The sequence below is a fragment of the Sminthopsis crassicaudata genome, chromosome 2 (genome assembly GCF_048593235.1).
Source record: "Sminthopsis crassicaudata isolate SCR6 chromosome 2, ASM4859323v1, whole genome shotgun sequence".
Taxonomy (NCBI): domain Eukaryota; kingdom Metazoa; phylum Chordata; class Mammalia; order Dasyuromorphia; family Dasyuridae; genus Sminthopsis; species Sminthopsis crassicaudata.
This window is the reverse complement of record NC_133618.1, coordinates 275,851,514-275,875,206: the sequence shown is the minus strand read 5'-3', so window position 1 is coordinate 275,875,206 and position 23,693 is coordinate 275,851,514. Positions and strand designations below refer to the sequence as shown.

Sequence of the window (23,693 nt, the reverse complement as noted above, 5' to 3'; positions counted from 1 at the left end):
TTTCTTCCTACCCTCAAGACTGAAGGGAGTAGCTGGGCTTTACTTCTTTCTAAAAGCTTTTCCGGCCTCCAAAATAGGATCACCCAAGCTTAGCTGCTGCAGGAAGTAGTTGACATGGTTGTACTGTGTGACACCAGGCAGAGGTCCGAGGGAATTGGACAGAAGCCCAGTCATGTAGCTCAAGCCCCCCAGATGGTAAAGATGAGGAACAGGGGCCCACTGAGAGTGAGCAAGCCCATATGGAGAACACGTGGCTGGTGACTGACCCTGGGCCCATTCCCTCCTTTCCTACAACAAGGTCTAATTCGGCACTGAGTGGTGGGGAGGGAGGACAAACCACTGGAGCCAGATTAACTTCACTAAGAGCACTCCTTGGGTCTGGTAATCCCCGACCCAAGTCTCCATTCTCTCCAAAGTTATACACAAAACATGACCACCTGAAATGTAGGGGAAAACCCCACACATTTTAGTTTATTCATGGACAAAATTACAAAAGTAATCTAAAGAGTCTCTAAAGCAGAAAGTTCTTGCTTTCGAAGTCCTTCATAAAGAGTCAAATCTTGATGGCATAAGGATGGTTTTATAGTCTTCAGTGATTTCAGAAAGTGCTCTTGATTCACTGTGGTTGCTTCTAGTCCATTTTCTTCAAGGGCCAATAAGGCAGCCTTTAAAAACAAAATACTAGTAAGTTAACTTTTACCTTCTGTAAACTATGACAAAGAATAATCTGAATACAAAGTGTTATTTTAGCCAATCCATTACCCATGAAATGATGAGACATCACTTAACAAACTAGTTAGATTTCAAGTAATTTTTAAGTTTTTCTTGTTATATAAAAATATATATTTAGAGCAATTCCTATTGTAAATACTTAAAAGATATATTAATATTATGTAAGTTGCATTCCATATGGTTGTGATGCTTCTGTGTTATGGTTTCACCTTCTGGGGGGTGGGGAGAGATGGAGATTATATTTTTACTCCATAGGTAAGTTTGAAGAAGATACAAATAATATAGAATGGGTGTGTATATGACTGACCTAGAAGTGATCTTACCTTTGTTGTAAAAGAAGTTGAATGAGAGAATCAGAAAGGAGTCAATGTTCCATGGTAGTCACACAGGGAAGTGTGTCTACAGTGGATACACAAAAGGAACTGACAGTAAATCTGATTAAACAACACTAAAGTAGGAAGAATAGAGAAGGACTTTGGGAGCAAATATATAGAAAGCCTTGACAGAATAAAGGCACAAGTTAAGTTTGCTGTAAAAAGCAACTATAAACCAAAAAGTAATCTGATGTGACCATTAATTTCTTAAAAAAAAAAAATTAAATATTTAAAATAGGGCCAAATTATATTAGGCTCAATTTAATAGCTGTAGACATTTATATTGTCATTAAAACAAGATTAACTTTCCTATTTCAAGAAATTAAATCATTTAAAATTCTTTTTAATGTCAAAATTGTAGGAAAATTAAATGCCTAGAATTAAGTTTAAATGAAGTTACTTATCTTTTTTTCATTACTATACTTAATTGGTGGATGGCAAATGAGGATAACAGTGAGGATGACACTTGAATAAACAGAAGTTTTTCAGTAAGCAACCTATGCTATTCCAGTTTGCCTTCTAAATTCTTAAAAGGATGGATTTTATCTCACAATGGGTTTGTGTGGACTTACAATTCTACTTCAACCCAACTCCCTTATATAATCAGGGGAAAATGTTTGAATAATAAAAGACCATAAGGTACGTCTGAGGAAGATGGTGGTCCTTGTTTTGGAAGTAGTCAACAGAGATATGGGACAAATTATCAAACTTTACTCTTTGATATTTAGAGGCAGATGAATTACTCTTTAGATACCTCTCCATGGCACAAAAGTAACTGGCTAACAAATTTGTCAAAAGTTTTCTGATTGCACTTGATAGTATGGAACAACTCAATTACACACCTTTCTGAATAATAAGTTTACTCACTGATTAAGAAATAAAACTTACTTCCTTGCAGAGATTTTCAAGATCAGCTCCAGAGAAAAAACAGGTTTTTGTTGCTAAGCTTTCTAAAGACACATCAGGACCTAGAGGTTTATTTTTAGTGCAGATTTTCAAAATACAATGTCTTTCCTAGGGTAGAAGTAAAAAAATACAAAAATATTAACTTCCTCAAAGAACATATAATACTTAACCACATAAGCTTGCATTTTCTACTATAAGCACAAAATAATAAATATTTTTATATTAATAATTAACTGGTTACATAAATGTTAGCTATTACAAGATTTTCAAAGGATTTGACATATATGCATTTCATTGGATTATCATAACTCTGTGAAGGAGACACTATTAATATCTCCTTTTTATTAATAACTAAAGTAATAGAATCAGGGGTCCTCAAACTTTTTTAAAATAGGGGGCCAATTCACTGTCCCTCAGACTATTGGAGGCTGGACTATAGTAAAAACAAAACCTCACACTCTGTCTCTGCCCCTCAGCCCATTTGCCATAACCTGGCGGGCCATTTTGGGCTGGAGTTTAAGAACCCCTGTAATAGATGGTAAATGACTTGGCCAGGATTATATACAGCTGGTTAAGAGTGAGGTTGGCCTCAAATATAAATCTTTTCTGACTTGAGTCCAACACATTCCTCACTTTATTAAAAAAAAAAAAAAAAAAGCACCATGGTGCCTTCAATGTAATATAAATACAAATATAAAAATTAATTCCAATGTTAACATTTTATATTGTTAATTTATGCATAGGAAAAAAATGTAATTAAAACTCCAAAAGCTATGAAATATATTTAACTTAAAAAAAAACTTTTTAAGATAACAGCTTTTTATTTTCAAAATATATCTAAAGATAGTTTAACATTCACCCCTTGTGTTCCAAATTTTTCTATTTCACTTCTCCTCAGTCCCTTTCCTAGACAGCAAATAATCCAATATATATTAAAATATGTACAATTTTTCTAAAAATATTTCCACAATTATTATGCCGCACAACAAAAATCATATCAAAAAGGAAATGACAAAGAAAAAAAAAAGCAAGCAAACAATAACAAAAGTGAAAATATTATACTGTGGTCCACACTTAGTCTCAACAGTCCGCTCTCTAGGAGCAGATGGCTCTCTCTATCACAAATCTATTGGAACTGGCCTGAATCATATCACATCTTAGTTTTTTTCTTTATGTAACAAGAGAGTGAGTTGAGAGGTGTTATGATTTAGGAGAATAATGAGCACATCATTTTTTTTTTTTTTTTAAAGAATGAAAAATGGTTGGTTTTTATTCCATTGATTTCACAGTCTTCACCTTGTGACCAAATAATTTATATCTGCCATGGGGAAATCCTTTACTTTTTAAAAGGTAGACCTAGGTATTTAATTGGTGTAAAATGAGGGTTGTTTTCTGATGGACATGGCAAGAGGTAGAGGAGTTGTACAAGTTTAACCTATATTGGATTACTTGTGGTCTGGGGGAAGAAAAAAAATTTGGAACACAAGGCTTTGCAAGGGTGAATGTTGAAAATTATCTCTCCTTATATTTTGAAAAATAAAAAGCAATTATAATTTTTAAAAAGTTAAGCAAAACACAACTACATCTTTTGGCCTATCAATCATTCTGAATAAATGGTTCCTCTCCCATTTAACTTCTGAGGAGAGAGAAAGGTTTCCTCTGTTCAGAATCGAGATTAGTCCATGCAATTAACTTCAAATGAGATATTCATAATGTGCTTTGCAAACCTTTAAAGTACTACAAATCTGCTGTTTTCCTGAATTCCTCATATCTGTCATTTCTTTTTTTGTCAATTTTTAAAAACACAACAATATTCCATTATATTCATATTAGAATTTGCTCAAACATATTCTGAAAAGTGGGCTAAGAGGATTCTCCCCTTCCCCCCCATCACAATAGGCTAATGCCTATTGGATTGGATATTTTGACATACATAAGATCTTTCTGTTACTGACCTCCCTCCCCGGTATACATTCAATGGTGGATCAGAGTGTACTAGCAGATTAGGGGTTTTTAAAATAATTCCAAATGATTTTCCAGAATGGCCAGGTCAATTTCATATTAGTTCTATCTTTTTACGATCTCTCTCCAACTCTGACAATTTCAATCTCTTAATTTTTGTCCATTTAATGGATGAGATGTTGTTCAATTGCTGATTTAGGCTGTTCTACTGATCTACTCTCTTCTCATATTTATTAAACAATTTTTTTTTTTTGGTTTGTTTTTTGCTTAGACAATTAGGGTTAAGTGACTTGCCCAGGGGGTCACACAGCTAGGAAGTATTAAGTATCTGAGGCCAGATTAGGTCCTTTTGATTTTAGGGCCAATGTTCAATCCACTGCACCATCTAGCTACCCCTATTAAGCAATTCTTAACAAGTTTTGAAGATTACTAATTTATACAAGGCTGGAAACCTGAAAATACAATGGTCCCCTCAATCCTGTTTTTTCTTGCACTTTCAAAGTTCTAAACATTTAGTTTCTTCATGTGAATTGTAAAGTGAGTCATTTTGTGCTTATTCTGTAAGTAATTGTATATAAACTTGCCTTCTCCTTAGATTATGAAAAGAATTTCATCTGTTTTTATCTATATAATCACTACCGCACCTTACATAGTGCCTGACATAAGGGAGGTACTTAATGTTTGTTGACTTGTTTGATTTTGCCCTTAAATTTTCCTTTGCTTTTTTTCTGTTTTGCTGAGGCAATTGGGTTTAAGTGACTTGCCCAGGGTCACACAGCTAAGAAGTGTTAAGTTTCTGAGGTTGGATTTGAACTCAGGTCCTCTTGACTTCCAGGTCAGTGCTCCATCCATTGTACTATCTAGCTGCCCCAACTTTATCTATCTATCTATCTATCTATCTATCTATCTATCTATCTATCTATCTATCTATTTATTCATTCATTCATTTTTGTTTTGCTGAGGCAATTGGGGTTAAGTGACTTGCCTAGGATCATACAGCTAGGACGTGTTAAGTGTCTGAGATCACATTAAAAAAACTCAGATCTTTCTGACTTCAGGGCTGGTGCTCTATCCACTTCACTATCTAGCTGTCGTCCCCTCTCAACCCCCCGCCCAATTTTACTTTTTTTCTTTGCTTTTTAACTCCTTCACCAACCAAGGAAAGCCTATTCTAGGAAAAAGAAATCTCTTGTCTTTTTCATCATTCACCATTACAGTAAGCAAAGTCTCCATCACCAGGGACTATTTCTAAGGCAAAGGATTAACTAGTTTGTGAATAAATCACTGAAACTCATTATATCCTAATTTCCTCATTTATAAAATGAGTCAGTGGTTGAGCCCGTATTGTTCCTAAGGACCTAAATTAGTGCCAATATTCCCTGATTCTACAATTTTCCCTTCAGTCTTGCTACTGCAAGACTGGACAGGAGATGATCCCCCATCCCTGTGCTTGGATCTTCTGACTAAGACAAATGATGACAGAAAAACGAAGAGTAGGAGAACAAAATGTGACCTGAGACAATGCTAGGTGAAAGGATATAAACCAGTAAAGTAAGATATATATAATGACAGCTGCAAAACCATTTGGAATCATAGACCTGTGATGGAAAAAGCCAAGAGAGCTTTGGAGACTGAAATGTGGATCAAAGCAGAGTATTTTCACCTTTCTATTGTTGTTTTCTTGTTGCCCCCCCCCTTTTTGATCTAGTTTTTCCTATATAGCATGATGAATATGAAAATGTTTAGAAGAACTGTACATGTTTAACCTATATCAGATTACTTGCTGTCTTGGGGGTGGGGAGAGAAAGGGAGAAAAATTTGGAACACAAAGGTAAATGTTGAAAACTCTCTTGGAAAAATTAAAAAACTATTTAAAACAAAAAAAAATATATTTTGAAATCCAGTTTGTTATATGTACATATAGCAGACAGAGATATAATCTACCTTCTGATCTGGAGGTGGAATATAAATAAGCTTGTCTAGTCTTCCAGGTCGTAATAAGGCATCATCTAATACATCTGGTCGGTTTGTGGCAGCAATTATCATAACATTTTGATTAAAAACCTCTTGAAACTCTAGCTGAAAGAAAACACACATACACAAATGAAAGTCACCAAATTTTAAAACATACACATACACATATAAAATGAACTAAATTATGAGAAAGAAGGATCTTGGAAAAACCAAATAGTAGGGGAAAAAAATTATACTTCGAAACATCATATAAGATTTCAGCAAATGATTCCTAAAAGTCTTCTAAACACCAGAAAAAATTGTTAAAAGATATATTTGACTTAAAAAATTAGGAAGAGCTTACTTCTATGAACAAAGACAGCATGGTTATTAAAACAAGAGCACTGAGCATGTTGCCCAAAGATCTGGATCTGAATCCCATTTCTGCTCCTTTATCTTAGCAGTGGGAATTCGGGTCCCTTCTCTGCACTTTTGCTCTCTCATGTAGGTTGGTAAACATTACTGTTCTACCTATATCACAGGACAACTGTAATGAACAAAGAAGAATACAGAGAATAAATACATTACTATGACTTAATTTTATTAGTAGAATGGTGGAATAAGCAACCAATAAGCATTAATTAAATACCTATTAATTTAGTCAAGCACCATGCTAAGAATCAGAACAAACTACAAAAGGAAATGTAAAGTTGAAGATTTATTCTGGAGAGGTAAGACTCAGAATAGAAGGAATGGCTGTATAACTGCAGAACTGTTTTCTACTATTCCAAAGGGCAGAACTAGGCCTAATAGGTGGAAAGTTACAAGAGGACAGATTTCAGAAAAGTTCTTCCTTTTGCTGAATCAACTCAAAAGATAAAAAAAATAATATCTGGCATTGACATAGCACTTTATGGTTATAATTAACAACCCACTTTCTTCACAACAATCCAGAGTTAACAGCAGCACAAATATTGTGCACATTTTACAGCTGAAGAAACACAAGTTTAAGAAGTGATTTACTTAAGAAACTGAACAGGGGTCTTCAGACTCAAATTCAAATCTCTCTCTCCTCCTCTGCAGATTCTACGAACAGCTGCTTATGTTTACATAGTATTTCTTGCTTCTAAACCTTCAGGAATTAAGCAAAGGCCTGATTAAACTGAGCCAGTATAATGCTCTATTATAAAATCTGTCCCTGCCATTCTAGAGAATTATAATCCATGTCACATTTCATGTAAAAGCAGATGTGGTGAAATTGGACAGTTATTACTTTGCTGTTTTTTATATGATGAATACAGCAAAGGAAAGGCTTTATGAGAGTACAGACAAATATTTGGTGTAGTTTTGTGTACATATATAAAATGAATACCTCTTCGTTTTCTCTCTGCTCTTCACAGTTATCCTGTAATCTCAATTTATTTCCTCTTCTTTCTACTGTCTTGAATCCAACACCATCCAATTCATTGAGGAGGACAGAAAGAACTCTCTCCTGAATACCATTTTCAGTTTTGTTGATGAAACGAGATCCCAAGATTGAATCAATTTCATCCAAAAATACAATTGCTGGAGTATTAGCTCTTGCTTGTTGAAAAACCTTTCGTGAACAAAAATTTGTTTAATTACAATGTACTTTACAAAGTTAGCTAAAATAAAGAGGGGAAAAAAAATCACAGATAACATACCTGAGCCAAGACTTTTTCTGAATCGCCAACAAAAGGTGAGAAGAGGTCAGCGGCACTTACAGATGCAAAAGAGCAATGACAGCTTGTGGCCACAGCCTTCACTAGTGTGGTTTTAGCACATCCTGGGGGTCCATAAAGGAGAATTCCTTTAGGTGGACTCAGGCCCATCCTAGCAAATTCCCTAGGGAATTTCAAAGGCCATTCAACACTCTGCAAATACAGCCCCCCCAAAAGGGCACATCAGCAAAAAAAAAAAAAAAGAAAAAAGAAAAAAAGAAAAAAACAAACAAAAACTAAAACACAATAAGATACTTTAAATATAATACTTTAAAATAATTCAAGTATATATTTAAAGGTATTAGGAGCTAAACTTTTAGTGCATGAAAATATTTCATTGTTTATAATGGCTCATGGCCAAATTTGGGGATCCCTATCTAAAAAGAGGGAAAACAACATGACATAATAGAACACTGTTTCTGGAATGAGTCTCAGTTAATAAGCTTCTGTGCTTAAATGTGCTAAGTACTGGGGATATAAAGGTGAAAAACTCAGTCCTTGTTTTCAAAGAGCTCATAACTTAAAAGATGAGACAGCAAGCAAATAATGATATGCATACTTAATAAGTGATGTGCAAATAGAAAGAAATCTCAGAGGAAAAGATTACAGTGGAGGAGGAAGAAGAGGAGAGGAAGGAACAAAGGCCTTCTGCAGAAGGCAAGATATAAGCTGAGACCTAAAAGGGAATCCTAGGAGTGCAAGATGAAAAAAGAACCTTCCAAGTATAAGGGACAGTCAGTCAAAATGTAAAGTTGGGAAATGGAGTGTGATAGATTAGCAATAGTAAATAGGCCAATGAGGCCGAGTCACAAATATATAGAGGTTTAGTTTAAAAAACAAAAAACAAAAAACAAAAAAAAAACAAAACGCTACTGAAAGTAAAATTGGGGGAAAAAAGCCTTAAGACTACAAAGATTGGGAAGAACTTTAAATGCCAGAAGGAAAATTTTATATTTGATGTTGAGAGATAGTAAAAGGGAATTGCTAGAGTTTTCTTGATAAGGAAAAACATGGTCAGACCTGTGCTTTAGGAAAATTACTTTGGCAACAGTGGGATGAACCAATCTAGGAAGAGGTTTGAGGCAGGGAGACCAATGATAAGGCTATTTCACTATTAGGTAATGAGGTTCTGTATGAGGCTGATGGTCATGTGAAGGGAGAGAAGGGAAAATGTGACACTGATGTTGTGAAAGTAAATCTGAAAAGATCTGACCATCTGGATTTGCAAGGCAAGTAAGAGTGAGGAAGAAGATAACGAGTTCTATTGTGTACAGAAAACATGAGATATACATGGAACATGTATAAACATGGAAAAAAAATAGCTGGTGATAAGGAATGGAGCTTAGGAGAGAATGAGGGTTGGATATAGAGACTTGGTAACCATGTGTGCAGATACAATTCCTACCATGGGAACTAATGTTCAAAGGGCTATAAAACTGTGCTCACCCTTTGATCCAACAGTGTGTCTACTGGACCTGTATCCCAAAGAAATATTAAAAATAGGAAAAAGATCCATATGTGTAAAAATGTTCATAGCAGCCCTTTTTGTAGTGGCCAGAAACGGGAAACTAAATGGATGCCCATCAGCTGGAGAATGGCTAAATATGTATGGCATATGAAAGTTATGGAAGATGATTGTTCTTTAAGAAATGGTCTGCAGGATGATAGCAAAGGCCTGGAGAGACTTGCATGAACTGATGCTGAGTGAAGTGAGCAGTACCAAGAGATCATTATATAGAATAAGATTGTGATGATCAAGTGTGATGTATGTGGCTCTTTTTAACAAAGTGATTCAGGCCAATTCCGATAAACTTGTGATAGAAAGAGCCATCTGCATCCAGAAAGAGGACTGTGGGGACTGAATGTGGATCACAACATAATATTTTCACCTTTTTTTGTTGTTGTTTGCTTAATTTTTTTCTCTTCCCCCCACCCCTTTTTGATTTGACTTTTCTTATGCAGCATGATAAATGTGGAAATATGTTTAAAAGAATTGAATATGTTTAAACCTATAATTGATTACTTGCTGTCTAGATGAGAGGGGTGTGGAAAGGGAGGGAGAGTGAAAAATTTGGAACACAATGTTTTGTAAGGGGGAATGTTGAAAACTATCTTTGCATTTATTTGGAAAAATAAATTTGCTATTCTAGGCAAAAAATAAATAATGAATAAAAAGGAGGCTGAACTACATGGTCCTTGAAGTTCCTTTCAGTTCAAGATCTATGATCCCTTTTAGAAACTATTTAAATTTGTTTCTAGTATTCACTGTAACTAAAATACTAATAATTTTTCCTGTCTTAACATGATTCTGTGTTTTACCTGCTTTAATTTTAACTTCACATCTTCAAGGCCGCCGATCTGTTCCCAGCTAACAGGCTTAATATCTGTCAGTCCAATGTAACTTCGAATGGAAGAAGGCTGAATCTTTTTGAAGGCTTCAAAGAAATCTGCTGCATCAATCACAGGATTTTCAGAATTCTGAGGGAGAGAGGGGAAAAGTACAACCAGAAATCAAGGGTTAGAGCTAGTTTAATAATCTTTTGAGAAGTCCCTACTGAAACTTCCCTGCACACAAAAGTACTGTATATTTGTCATATCTAATGAAGTCAATGTTATCATATACTAGTGTTTACTACTCTTATACTTCCACAATTATTCAAATATTGTCCTCACATCTTGAACCTAATCAATTTTTTAGGAAATCATACAAAGTGTGCCACCTACAACAAATTTCTACCTTCCCATTTTTTCCGACTAAAAAGAATAACTATGGCTTTCAGCAAAAATTTCCTGAGATCTTTAAAAAATGCCTGTTTTCATAATTTGACAGCTCCTATTATATTTCTTTCCCCCCCCCCTGAGGCTGGGGTTAAGTGACTTGCCCAGGGTCACACAGCTAGGAAGTGTTAAGTGTCTGAGATCAAATTTGAACTCAGGTCCTCCTGAATTCAAGGCTGGTGCTCTATCCATTGCGCCACCTAGCTGCCCCTCCTATTGTATTTCTACAGTAATTTCACATTTCCATTAGAATTCACTTTACATAAAACTAGATGAGCTTCATTTGTGTCACTAAAAACAAATGGCAAATTAGTAAGGTAATAAATAGCATCCAGTTACATTGGAAATAGGAAAGACACGAGACATTTTTAGATCTTTGCCAACTTGCCTCTTCTCCATGTCATCTTTTTCCCTCCACTTCAGCTGTTTTTGAGTCTGATTAGCAATGAATTGTGGTAACTGCCATTAATAAGGCATTTATTTAAGTTCCCAATCCATTAGCAACCTCATGAAGTGACACTGGGGTAGCTGCTCAATCTTGCTTTCCCTAGAACAAAAAGATGCTTAAGTTCCCAACCTGAAAAGGACAGGAAATTCTACTAAAAACAACTGATTATACTCACTCTCTCCTTACAAATTACTAAACCTTCACACATGAAACCTCCATTAAAATTTCTTTGAATACTTTGCTCCTCTTCTTTATTGACAAGTCTCATCTGAGATTCAACTCAATCCTTTCCCCTCCATTTTTTTGAGTGAAAACATAAGGGTATGGAAATGTGTGAATTATGCAAGTAGAGAGACTATTCTTTACAATTTAGAATGAAGTACTATTTTCATTTTATAATAATTCATATTAGTTAAGAACTAATTCTTTTGATAGAGGAATCCTTTGCTCTGTTTTATGAGCAAGTTGAGATGAAAGGAGTGAAATCCCTTGCCCAAAGCTTGATGGAACACAGCTGGGAACAGCATCCAGGTCAGCTGAGTCCCGTGTTCTTTCAATTATATTTCATACTGAAAGTGAAAGAAATGCAAAGACCTAAATTTACAGACCCAGAATTCCCAGTCTGATGTTGGATTCAAGTGTTTCTAACTATGCAAAATCAATTGTGTCAGACACTCACTACTACACTAAAATGTAATAACTCATTACTTTATTCTTAATGAATATTTGAAGTATTTAATGATAAACTTAATACTGGGAACATTTCTCTATAGAAAAGACTCAGTATGTATAGGGAAAGATAATGGGATCCACCACCAGGAACTTTATGAATAGTTTTTAAAAAGTGAGGGGAAGGGAGTCAGTTTCCAAGTTCAATCTCTAAACCAGCTATAGAAAGCCTATTTCAATCTCCACTACTCCCTACAGCAATAACAAGTGTATGACTCAAATACAATATTCCAGAGAGCCTTTTCTTGAACCAGATGCCTTGGGTAAGGTCAGTTTTTGCTCAAGTCTTTTCTCTTCAAAATGCATGTCTGACTAGGACTAGGATTTCTATTTTCTGCATGCATAAATTTTTTATTTGCTAGTTTTGTGGGCATTTGAAATGGGTTGAAATTAGCATTTTAATTGCTCTTATATAGAATTGTGGAATATTTACTTTTGGAATTCAAGTGGTTTGCTAGCTCGTGGTGTGCAATACTGCTTCTATTTGTGTAGTCATATCCCTTTACAATGTACTTGTATTTGTGTACTGTATATTCGTGTGTTAATTAGTGTTATCTTTGAGTGTTTACCTTTAAAATTGCACAGATATGTGGTAAGGGCAAAGGAAAAGTCAAAGCAGTTCTCCATCAACTTTCCCCCAGAACAAACATATATTTTTCAAAGAGATAAGAAAGATGGCCCTGACTGTTCTCATATTGCCAGGATTGGGTTGATTTGAAACCCCAGACTTTGCTGGCCCAATTGCGACAACTTTGATAAGACCAAATTAGAAGATTTAAGGCAGAAACTGATAAATAGGGAAACATTCTAGAATAGGATAGTAAATGGTACTTAAGAGGCAAAGCATATGTCTGAATTAGAATCAAGGAAAGAAAGGATTAAATCACTTGAAAATCTCCTTAACAGCTTCCAACTACCTAAACTATACATACCTTTACCAAAAGACCTCCAGCAACTCCCCAGCTTTCCTTTCAAGGTGCAAGCCAAAATTTATCTGAAGAAAAACCCTGAGGACAGTAGCTTGATGAGGACCTGTGATTCTAAGCCCTGTCATTGTAGAGAACTCCAGGCTACCGCCAAGGGGTATTCCATCCCATAGGTTTTGGTAAGCAGTTCCAACTCACCCATACAGAACCAGGCTATCTGGATCTGTGTAAATTTATGGTTGCTTTGGTCAGGAAAGGAGACACTATGAATTGGTGCCAAAAAGCTGGTTGGTTAGAGCCAGAGGAAGATCTTAAGATGGTCGGACCGCAATATGTGAGGTACCAATTCACCCAAGTTATGGGTGAAAAGCTCCTTGAGGGTATACCCCTTGCAATCCTCCAACCCAATGATTTAACAAAGGTCCAAGATTTTAAACAAAACTCAGGAATCTACCAGTTATATACAGATTCACTGAAGCTTCTGATCAATAGTGCATTGGGAAATTTTCAGTTTCTTTCCTACTTTGTTAATAATCTTCACCCACCCATCTTTAAACAAATTAAGTTGCCTATTTCTGATTGGCAACACTGACATTGGGCTTCTCCTTGAGACTGAAGTACAACTGGCAGTTACTCTGCAAAGGATGAAAATGATAAAAAGGAATTTAGGAAAGCAAAAAGGAAAATTTTCTTTATAAATTCCTCTGCCTTCCCCACTTCCCTCCCCTGAAGTCAAGAGCATATCTCAATTGTGGAGGCTGCTACTAAAACCATTGTAGCCCATACCTCAGAACCACTCTTTTTTTATTGAAGAGATCAATGTCTTCTTCCCTTTTGTCCAGGTCTGAGGCTCCTAGCCACTTAACTAGGACTAGATCTATTCCACAAATCACAGGACACTATTTCATTTGATTCATACTTGTGTTTGTTTGTTTTTTTTAATTTCTGAGACCCTCCACACCTAAAAGTATCCCCATTCCTTTAGTTTTCTTTTCCTTAACCCCTCCTGACCAAGTTCCCTCCAGCTTGTGGCTTTCATCAGGTCAGTGAATAGTGCCTCACCTATTGCTGTGCAGGTAGACCCACGTAACCCTCACCTTCCATTCATCAATATCCACCTAGCCCTTGAATCCACTGAGGGAGTTTTGCCCCTTAACAATGCCAATTCTAAAGGCCCCCATCTCCTGTGTTTTCCCCTGGGACCATCCCCATCTCTGGTCTGTAAGCCCGGTAGAGAGCCTGGTGACTTGTGCATCATCCTGAGCAGCTGCCCAAGCCCCACACGCTGGGCCATTCACTTTGCATGGCTGACCTCTTTAGTGCCTTCTTTTCAATGCTGGTTTCCCCTAAACCTAATTCGTATTTGCTTTTACTTGGGAGAGATGCCAGGATCTATCCTCATTTGGAACCACCACGCTATTTCTCACAAATATAAAACAAGACTTATCCTCATTAGATTTTAAGGATTCTGTCATCTTCTGGCAGGCTGAGGACCTCCTCCCTTGCTCTTTCCCAGATGTTTCTGTTCAGGACTATACACTTCCTTAATGATTTAGAAGCAAGAGGCTAGTTTGCTGCCCTTCGGCAAAATTCCTGGAACATCACCTCTGCTTCTAGCCTCTGCCTAGACTCACTCATTTTGTCTTAAATCTGCCATTTTGTTTCCTGTACTCCACATCGGAGACAGCTCTGCCTTCCTTGGGCTACTGCAGTCTCTGGATCCCTGACTTTTCAGGAATCGTCCACCCCCTTTATGACCTCCTAAAGGATACTGTACCTGAGCCTTTGGCTTTTTCACCAGCTCAAAATTCTTTGCTTCTTTAAAGTTTGTCTTCCAATACCCACCAACTTTAGGCTTACGCACCCATTCTCTCCCATTTGATTTACTAACACAGAAACAAGATGAAAACTTTTGTCCCATGGGGTACTTTAGTAAAACTTCAGACAATGTCACTAAGGGCCTCCCAGGCTTTCATTGCTGTCCTTGTCTCTGCCTCAGGACCCTTATCTTAATTCTCTTGGAAGGGCACCCCTTTCCCACGCCACCAAAAAACTCCAAAATTCACACTGTCTCATTTGTCTCCTACCACGCTAGCCAATCTGAAAGTGACTGGGATCCACCCATCAAACATGCTCAATCCTGCACCTATCTACCTGGGTGAAAAGTGAGGATGAAACTTTAGACCAACTATTCAATTTATCTGGAGGTCTTGCTTTCTCCCGGGGAAGATCTGAAGGAAACCCTGTTGGAAGGAATGGACTTTGGTACACAGATGGATCCGGCCTCAGAATGAAGGAAGAGGGCTGCTGATTATGGCATCATTCCCACCACAAAAGTGGCTGAAGCTTCACTTCCTGATGCCCAATCAGTGCAACAAGGCAACCTTGAGGAAGAAGCTAGGGCCTTTCACTTAGGCCCACAGATACATTCATTTTGCCCTAAATCTCAGCCCTACAAAAGAAATAGTTACAGTCTAGAAAAGAATGCTTATCACAAAACAGGAAAAATTTCAAAAAGGAGGGAGGTAACCTGATAGATTTGTATTACCTCTTAAGAACCTCTCTCTTCCTATGATGGAACATCAGGACCAGACAAGCTAGTGGAGCTAGTCCAAAAATATTGGTGGGGGAATTTTCACAGGGCTGCTGTCACAACCTGACCCAACACATCTAAGACCTTGGAACCAGCTCATGGGCAATTTCTTTTCTTAGATGCACCCTCTGAAACCTGGCAGTTCTACTTCATCCAACTGCTTTGGTTATGACATATATTTTTCTGGGGGATGGAAGTGTTCCCCTGTCATGCTGCCACAGACTCTGGGGTAGCAAAAATCCTCTTAGAAAAAAAATCAACTTATTATGTGGTGGTGGAGGGGTGGGTGGGTGGGATGGGGGGATTAGGAGGGTGATTCTAAAAAAACTACATGCCAATAGTAGTATAGTAGTACCCATTTTATAGGAGCTTTTTAAGCTTTCATCCTGGCCAATTACTCAGCACTTCCATTGTGCCTATCACCCCGGATATCAGGGATTGTTGAAAAAAGTTAATAGGATACTTAAAAAACTTTCCTCCTAGATATCCCCTGGCCCAAAGCCCTTTCCTTAACCCTGCTAAGCCTTAGACCTAGGCCATTTGGTTCCCATAAATTCAGTCCTTAGGAGACAATAGCAGGATGCTCAATGCCACTTTACCTATGGGTGGGAAGCATAGCAGGCAAAGATTTCCTACTACAATACTGCACTGGATTGGCTCAGAAAATATCAGAGATTGCCAATTTGCACAGTCACAGTCCCTTTCTTTAGAAATTCCAACTGAGACTAACCCCAATCCAACCTGGCCTATTGGAAACATCTCCAAAAACATTTTCTAGAACCACAGGGGAAAGGTCCCTTTGAAATCCTGCTCACTACCCTTCACAGCAGCCAGACTTCAGGTAGTGGAGTCCTGGATCCACCTGTCACATCTCAGAAGGGCAGTACCATCCACTTAAACTGCAAAACCCAAGTGACTTGGTCCTGAAAACCAAAGAGTCCAAAGCGGCCAACATCTGAGATAGACAACTGTTACCAAAACCCCAGGCAGACAAGCAGACAACAGCAGATGTAGACAACTGCTCCCAAAAAAACGGATGTGGGCTGACGGTTGCAGTTACTCCCCCTGTAAACTAAGCCTCCTTGCTACTTTCTCCTTAGTACCAATGTCAACGATCATGCAAATAACGGCTTTTTTTCCTACACCATATCACGGCCTGCCGGCCTTCCTGCCTCCCTTCTGAGAAGGCCTCTGTGACTTTGTCTACACTATGTCCAGACTGTCCCCATTTCCAGGAACCACTCTGCTGAAGCTCCTCTCATTAACGGTGTCCCTCCATCGGCAGCAGGTTTGCTTTCCTGCCCACTGTGACCCTGTTGGCATCCCCTGGATCCCTGACTGGTACCACAGCTCTGGACCCGCTCTACCTTCTGTCAGGAACCTCTGAGCAGAACTAGCCATGGACCAGGGAAGCTTGTCAGTGGCCTCCAAATGCAGGCTGCTTCACTTGCCCTCCTGACAAGTAGCCCTAATTATTGAGAAAAGGGCTGACCCGAGCCACCCCTGAGGAGAAAGGTTGTTTTCATGTCAGCCAATGTTCTGCAAATAGAGGAAGACCTTAGCAAGCAGATTTAGAGAACAGAGGGTAAAACATTCTGAAGCATGTCTCTCCCTCACCTTCCTCTGATCTACTCTGCTGGTTGCCTGCAAGCCTTGGCAGCATTCTGCCCGTCCTGGCGCTGAAGTTTCTCTTTCTTATTTTCCCTGCCATCTACCTTGGCATTAGCCTTTTTCAAAGCCATGTTTTAAATGAACGTTTCTCATCGATCTATAGGGTTGTTCCAACCTTGGATTGAAAGGAAGAAACAAGGGGGGGGAAACATTAGGATTGTCATAGTAATTGATATATGTAATGAATACACTAAAACTTAGATTTTTTCAGAGCTACAATTTTCTCAGCAGATTCTGACTTAGGAGTCAGGGTCTCAGAATGCAGCAGGAAATGAATAAAATAAAAACTGGATCCTGCTATATTTTCCTTAGCCCCACAATAGATAAGTATCAGAGAAAAGGCTCTGTCACTCAAGTAACTTCATACCTTACCATGTGACGCATTGCCTGCATGGCAGCCTCTCGGCAGAGCGCGCGCAGATCCGCTCCCACGTAGCCAGTTGTTATTTCTGCCAAGTGAAGTAGATCCACATTACTGGAGACAGGCATCTTTGAGGTTATTACTTGCAGAATATCCTTCCTCTGCTTAAGTGTGGGCGTCCCAATGATGATCTAAAGCAAAACAACCCCCCCAAATCAAGTCCGTATAGTTTCTGAAGTTATAGATTTTTTTATTTTCCTCACAATTTTTTTTAGGCAGCTCAATTCCACAAGCATTTTAGCACCTATTGCAAAAAATATAAAGAATCGGGCAATTTCAGTCCTATCAGAAAACTGAAAATTTTGCCAATTAAATTGTGACAGGCATTCCATGCAGGAAGGTAGCTAGCTGCACAGGGTGCCAGGTCTGGGGTCAGGAAGGCTCATCTTTCAGAGTTCAAATCTGGCCTCAGACACATGACCTGTGTGACCCTGTGCAAGTCCCTTCATGCTGTTTGCCTCAGTTTCCTCATCTGTAAAATGAAGGACATGGCAAGTCACTCCAGTATCTTTGCCAAGAAAAATTCCAAATGGGGTCACCAAGAATTGAACATCACTGAAAACAAATGAACTATTACATTTAAGGCTGGGCACCAGTCTCTAAAACGGAACTGGAAAGGAACTGCACATTGCATATCTGCAGGTAAAGTTCTCTTGCACCAGTCTTCCCTAACTGGCAGAAATGGGCTGAGAGCTGCTCTAAGGCCCGAAGGACTCTTCCAGGCGGTCCGGAGGAGGGGGGCTCCGGTTCAATTTCAGACACTCACTCGCTTCAGCAAATGACCCAGCCCCCAATCTGGGAAAACCACACGCTGACAGCAGAAGCCAAGATTATGACCACATTCAAGTCTACAAAGGAGTTTACGGTCCCTCACCGGAGCCCCACCGCAGCCTTCAAAGGCAGATGCTGTGATTCCCATTGTATAGATGGAGAAACCGTTAAGTAACTTGCTCGGGGTCATCCAGCTAAAAAAAATCGGTGACAAATTCCACCTCACTTACCAGCTGGGAGAGCTTACCTCCCCCCATGCCTGTTTCTTCATCAGCAAAACAGAGCACCTGCTCCTCAAGTTGTGGGAGCCCAACAAGCTAACCTCTGTGTAGTGCCGTCCCTGTCAGGCGGGCATTCAGCACCGGTTATTGTTAAAAGTGTGGGAGGCCACACCTGACCTCTTCTTGACACCAATGGATAAGAGGGGCTGAAAAGCATGGCTCGGGACCTGGAGGAGCTCACGGGTGAGAACTAGGATTTTTTGGCACAGGGCACCCACGGCGCGGCTGGCACCTTCCCACCACCTTACAGCGGTTGCTTATCACGGAGAGGTTAGGAGACGCCCCCGGGTCACACAGCCTGGAACTCAAGTCTCCCCGCCCGCGGAGCTCTCACCTCACGATCCAGGCGGCCGGGCCTGCGTAGCGCCGGGTCCAGTGCGTCGGGTCTATTGGTGGCGGCCACCAGGAGCACGCGGCGCTCGCTGCCCACGCCGTCCATCAGCGTGAGCACTTGGGCCACGGCTCTGCTCTCGGGGGCTCCGCGCGAGCCGCCCCGCCGGGGACACAGGGCGTCTAGCTCGTCGATGAAGAGGAGCGCGGGTCCTCTCCGGGCCAGTTCCCGTGCCCGCGCGAACACCCGGCGCACGTTCTCCTCGGTCTCTCCGGGCCGCGCGCCCTGTAGCTCTGGCCCACTCACAGCCAGCAGGCGGGCCCGCGCCTCCCGGGCCACCGCTCTCACCAGCTGCGTCTTGCCCACGCCGGGCGGCCCGACGAGCAGGAGCCCGCGGGGAACGGAGACGCCGAGCGCCGCCAGGGCGCGGGGGTGCCGGTGCGGCAGACTCAGGAGTTCCCGCAGCGCAGCAGCCGCCTCGGCCAGGCCGCCCAAGGTCGCCTCCGCGGGCGGCTCCGGGGCCGAGGACACCGACGGCTCGCCCAGTTCGACGCGGGTGCGAGGCGTGACCAGTCCGGCGGGCTCCGGGCTGGGGTCGCCCCCGAGCACGTGCACCGCGGCCACCGGGCCGAGGGCGCCCGGGGGGGCCGTCAGGACCGAGCACGCCCCGATCGGTCGGTTCCGCAGCAGCTCCTGCACCGCCTCCAGCACGGAAGCCCGGCTCGGGGCCCCGCCCGGAGCCTGCGGCTCTCGCAGGACCGGCCACACGGTGATGCTCCGTAGAGGCGGGCACGGCACCGCGCGGAGACTGCTCAACCGGATGCTTCTGTCTGGGCCCCACGGCCCCGTGGCCGCGCCGGGGCTCGCGCACCCCGGGTCAAGCTGCACAAAACCGTCTGACAAGTCGCGCCGGGGCCAAGCGGTGCAGATGCAAGAGCCGCCGTCGGGCAGAGAGACCATAAGCGTGGCGCCCAGACGGACCCTCAGGGCGCGGAGGGCAGAAGGACCCAGGCGGCAACGCTGCGTCCCCCAATCCCTGGAGTCCAGGGGTAGCAACTTCAAAAGCGGATCAGCCACGGGGAGCCCCGAGTCCGGAGCCATTGCACCAGGTTGGGCAAAATCAACGGAGGACCTGCACGCCATAAAACTCACTCTCCGAGCCAATCACGTCCCAGCGCGATGACGTAGTCCTTCCGTCCCTCACCGCGGCTAGGGCGAGTGGGCCGGAAAAAGATGCTGCGCCTGCGTCTGTGCAATTCTCGCGGATTCACTTTGGAGCAAGCAGAACCAGTGCGCTTGCGGGGGTGGGACGGAGGAAACCTCGGCTCTCCAGTGGAGGGTAGTATTTACATATGGCTCCTGATTGGTTCCATCACACTCGGCTTTTCCCGGGTCTGTGGGAGCCTCGATCTGTCGTTTAGAGCTGGAATCAGTCAACAAACCGCTAGGTGGAGCACTTAGGCGATAGAGGTGCAAACCTGCAGTCAGGGAGACCGAGCTCAAAAGCAGCCTTGGACAGTGATGACTGTGTGGCACCCAGCAGGTCACTTAGCTTTTTTCTGACTTATTTGCATCCTTTTTAAAAGGGAGAAACAATAGCACTCTCCTCCCAGCTTATGAGGCTCAAATGAGAAGATACTTCTGCAAGCTTGTAAATGTCATATAAATAAATCCTAGCTAGTATTCTAAAGCATTTGTTAATGCTGCTGCATTTACTCGTGCCTGACTCCTGCTGGAATTTCGTAGAATGCCTCTAGTTTCACCTGTTCCTGAGGAAATGGGCCCAAGAGTTAAACTGGTTCGCCCAAAGTCATTCTCCCAACAAGTAGCAGCCGCAAGTTTGAATCTGCTTCTATCGGCCTCAGTTCTCCGGATGTTCTCCCCCAGTCTTAAGCGGCTGCCACGCTGGTGGGAAACCAGAGGTACGTTCCCAGTCAGTTCGTTTCTCTAGTTCAGCACAGCGAGCGCTTCCTAAAGGCTTCCTTGATCTCGTGTAACTGCTCACTAGCTCGCATTTATGCAGCATTTTAAAGGACTCCCACATCAACATTATGCAACAGCAGTGTTGACTTCCCCAGAATCACACGGGAGAGATGTGACCCAGGCTTACAAGGCTTCATCAGTACCAGACCACTTTGTGGCCACTCACAAGGAAGGCACTGGGAAGTACCCAGGCAGAAGATAGGACCCGAGCACCTTACATTGTAGTGAGAACATGCAGTGTGTACACAGATCAGTGAGAGAGAGGTAGGGACTGGAGGGGTGAGGAACTTCCACCGGAGGAAACTCCCGCTACCAACGGAGCAGCGCTTTGTCTGCAATGTCCGGTCCGAGAGCCGCCTCCAGCATTGACAAGCTGAATGGTTCGCCTAAGCTCTCCCTCCGCGCCCGCTGTGGGAACCAAACACCGCCTTCCTGGTCTGCGGAGGGCTCCGCTTCTCCAAGCCGCCCGCACTTTGAAGGAGGGGCCTGCACCAGAAAGTGGCGTGGTCGGGCTTTGGGAGAGAGAGTTGGGGGAGTCTGTTGGAGCCACGGGCGCAGTCTGTAGAGGAGCTGAGAGGTGGGTGAGAGAAGTGGTACTGAGGCCCGAGAACAGCCGTTAGTCCGGGAAGGGCAGAGGTGTGAAACAAGGCCGGAGGGAATCGGGAAAGGCGTTTAAGCAGGGCACTGGCGTGGCTAGAGCTGCGCCCGCGGAGCTTAAGTTTGGCTCCCATTAGTGGAGTTGGAAGGTGTGCCCTCCAGACTCCTCTCTTACAGGGGAATGAGCATTCATTACCATCTGATGCAGACTTAAGAACATCTAAGTTTAGCATTCTTTGTTCAATAGACACGTGTGTGGACGTCACTTTACTTGACACTAAGCTAAGGACCATATCTAAAATGCTTTTTATATGAAGACAATTGCCTTCTCTCTTCTCTGCCTTTACACCCCCAGCCCCCTTCCCAAACTAGAGGGCTGCTCTTCTGTCTTTCCCACTGTTGATATTTCCTATCCCTTCTAAATGCCATTCATCAAAAAGGGTTTCAGATACATGACTTTTTTCCACCCTTCTTATTACATCTCCCTCCCTTTATTTGCATTCTCTTCCCTGCCACATCACTTTATGAAACTAAAAGTCAAGCTATCGTAGGGGTTCTTAACCTTTCTGTGTCTTGAACCTCTTGGGTAAAATCTCAAAGATTTTTAAATAATTGAAGGAAATGCTAAATTTTTTGATAAATGTATGTTATTTTATTAAAATAATATTTTCTAGAATTCATAGTTGTTAAAATCTAAATGATTAAACAATAACTTGATAAATAAATCTGTTATTTAAATTTATGCTTTTACTTTTTACAATTTATTTTTAAATCAAATAATGCTATTGTTAATAATGAAATATACAGTACTATCTTTAAAATAATATCCATTTAAGTATATGTGTATAAAATGTATTTTTATGGGGGGAAAAGTATTTTTTCCTATCCAAGTTAGTGTATTCTTTGAAATATCTTCATATGTCAAAATTCTTTCTGTACATACGTCTGTATCTCTCTCTCATTGTGTCTTTATCTGAGTCTCTATCTCTGTGTCTCTCCAAGTCTTTCTTTCTCTCTGTCTCTATTCTCTCTATTCCAGCCATTGTAAAGTCTTAACAATTAGAAGAATGGAGGAGAAGGAATAATGCCCAAGTTTGGAAAGACAGATTGGGATTAGGTTATGAAGGCGTTTTTAAAAAATTAAAAAGCATTTCAGGAGTTCATATTTGATCCTAATGGCAATGATCCCAACTCCACAGAACCTGTAGAATTTACTGAGTAGGGAAGTGGTGAGGTCAGATCTGTACTTAAGGAAGATCACTGTTGTAGCTATGTGAAGGCCACATAAGAGTGGGAAGACATTTGAGGCAGAGAATTCAATGAGAAGGCCATTGCAGTAGTTCAGGGAGAGGCGATGAGGGCCTCGCCTAAGCTAAGAAATACAAGTCAGAAAGAGAAAATTTGACAGCTGATTCGATTTGTGGGGTGGGGCAGAGTGAAGAGTCCAAGTTAATGCTGAGATTTTTAGAAGAATGGCGGTAAATTCACCTTACTGGTTTCCACATTCTTGATTTGTGAACTTTTTTTTCCTACCGATTGCACCAAAAACAAGGTTTAGAAACCAGTGTTTTGATTAACTATTTAAACACGGTCCTGGGAAGAATGAGCATATCTTTCCAGTCTGACATGGAAATGAATTCGGAGACAAACCATCTATCAAACTCACAGTTCTTTGGCCCAGGCCATGAATGTTTAAGAGAGAAGTGATGAAGGCTTAAACTAAGAAGAAAACTATGAGGAAGAAAAGTAAGAGAAATATATGATAGACATTTTAAATATAATTGTATTTTACACTAACATTTTTTAAAATTCTGAGTTCCATTTTCTCTCCTTCCAGCCCCGACCCTACCCACTGAGAAGATAAGCAATATGATATCAATTATACATGTGAAGTCACGTAAAACATTTGTATATTAGCTATGATGCAAAAAAATTAAAAATGAAAAAAGTATGCTTCATTCTATACTTTAGTCTGTACAATCGGTTCTCTTTCCAGAGGTGGGTGGCTTTTTTTCATTATGAGTTCATCAGAAATGACTTGAATCATCACAGTTGACCATTACAACACTGCTGTTACTCTGCACATGTGCTTTTAGTTCAGCTCATTTTATTTTGCATCAGCTCATGTAGGTCCTCCCAGGTTTTCCCAAAACCATGCCCCTCCTATATATTTCAAAGGAAGATCTGACCAGATTGGGAAGTTTATTGGTTCGTTATTATTTCAAGGATCTGTGACTTTGTCAATGTGGGTATTAGCTCTGTAAACTAAAACCAGAGCTATAACTAGGACAGGTAAGTAGAGCTTCTCCCACAGACACACATTTTAGAGGGTTCAAAGAACAGTATCTGGGAGTGTACTTCCTCTCCCCTTCCTAATGACTATGTTCCAGGTTATCTATTCTCCGCTGAGATTCAATCTAGACTAGGATGAGAAAGCTACTCCCAGCCTTACCCATCCCCACCCTTGACTCAACATTCCTCGGTTCTTCAGAAGC

The 23,693-nt window shown here is 41.1% G+C and overlaps 1 protein-coding gene across 1 annotated transcript; it reads right to left on the bottom strand.

The window, feature by feature from the left end:
* Nucleotides 1–443: 443 nt before the first annotated feature.
* On the bottom strand, nt 444–19,832 carry AFG2B (AFG2 AAA ATPase homolog B). The gene is made up of 8 exons (XM_074289538.1): nt 18,622–19,832; nt 17,187–17,366; nt 9,989–10,147; nt 7,613–7,822; nt 7,300–7,524; nt 5,919–6,053; nt 1,995–2,120; nt 444–665 (listed from the first exon to the last, which is right to left on the bottom strand). Exons 1-8 carry the CDS (start codon nt 19,759–19,761, stop codon nt 501–503), a joined length of 2,340 nt encoding a protein of 779 aa, XP_074145639.1. The 5' UTR covers nt 19,762–19,832; the 3' UTR covers nt 444–500.
* Between the last annotated feature and the right edge of the window lie 3,861 nt (nt 19,833–23,693).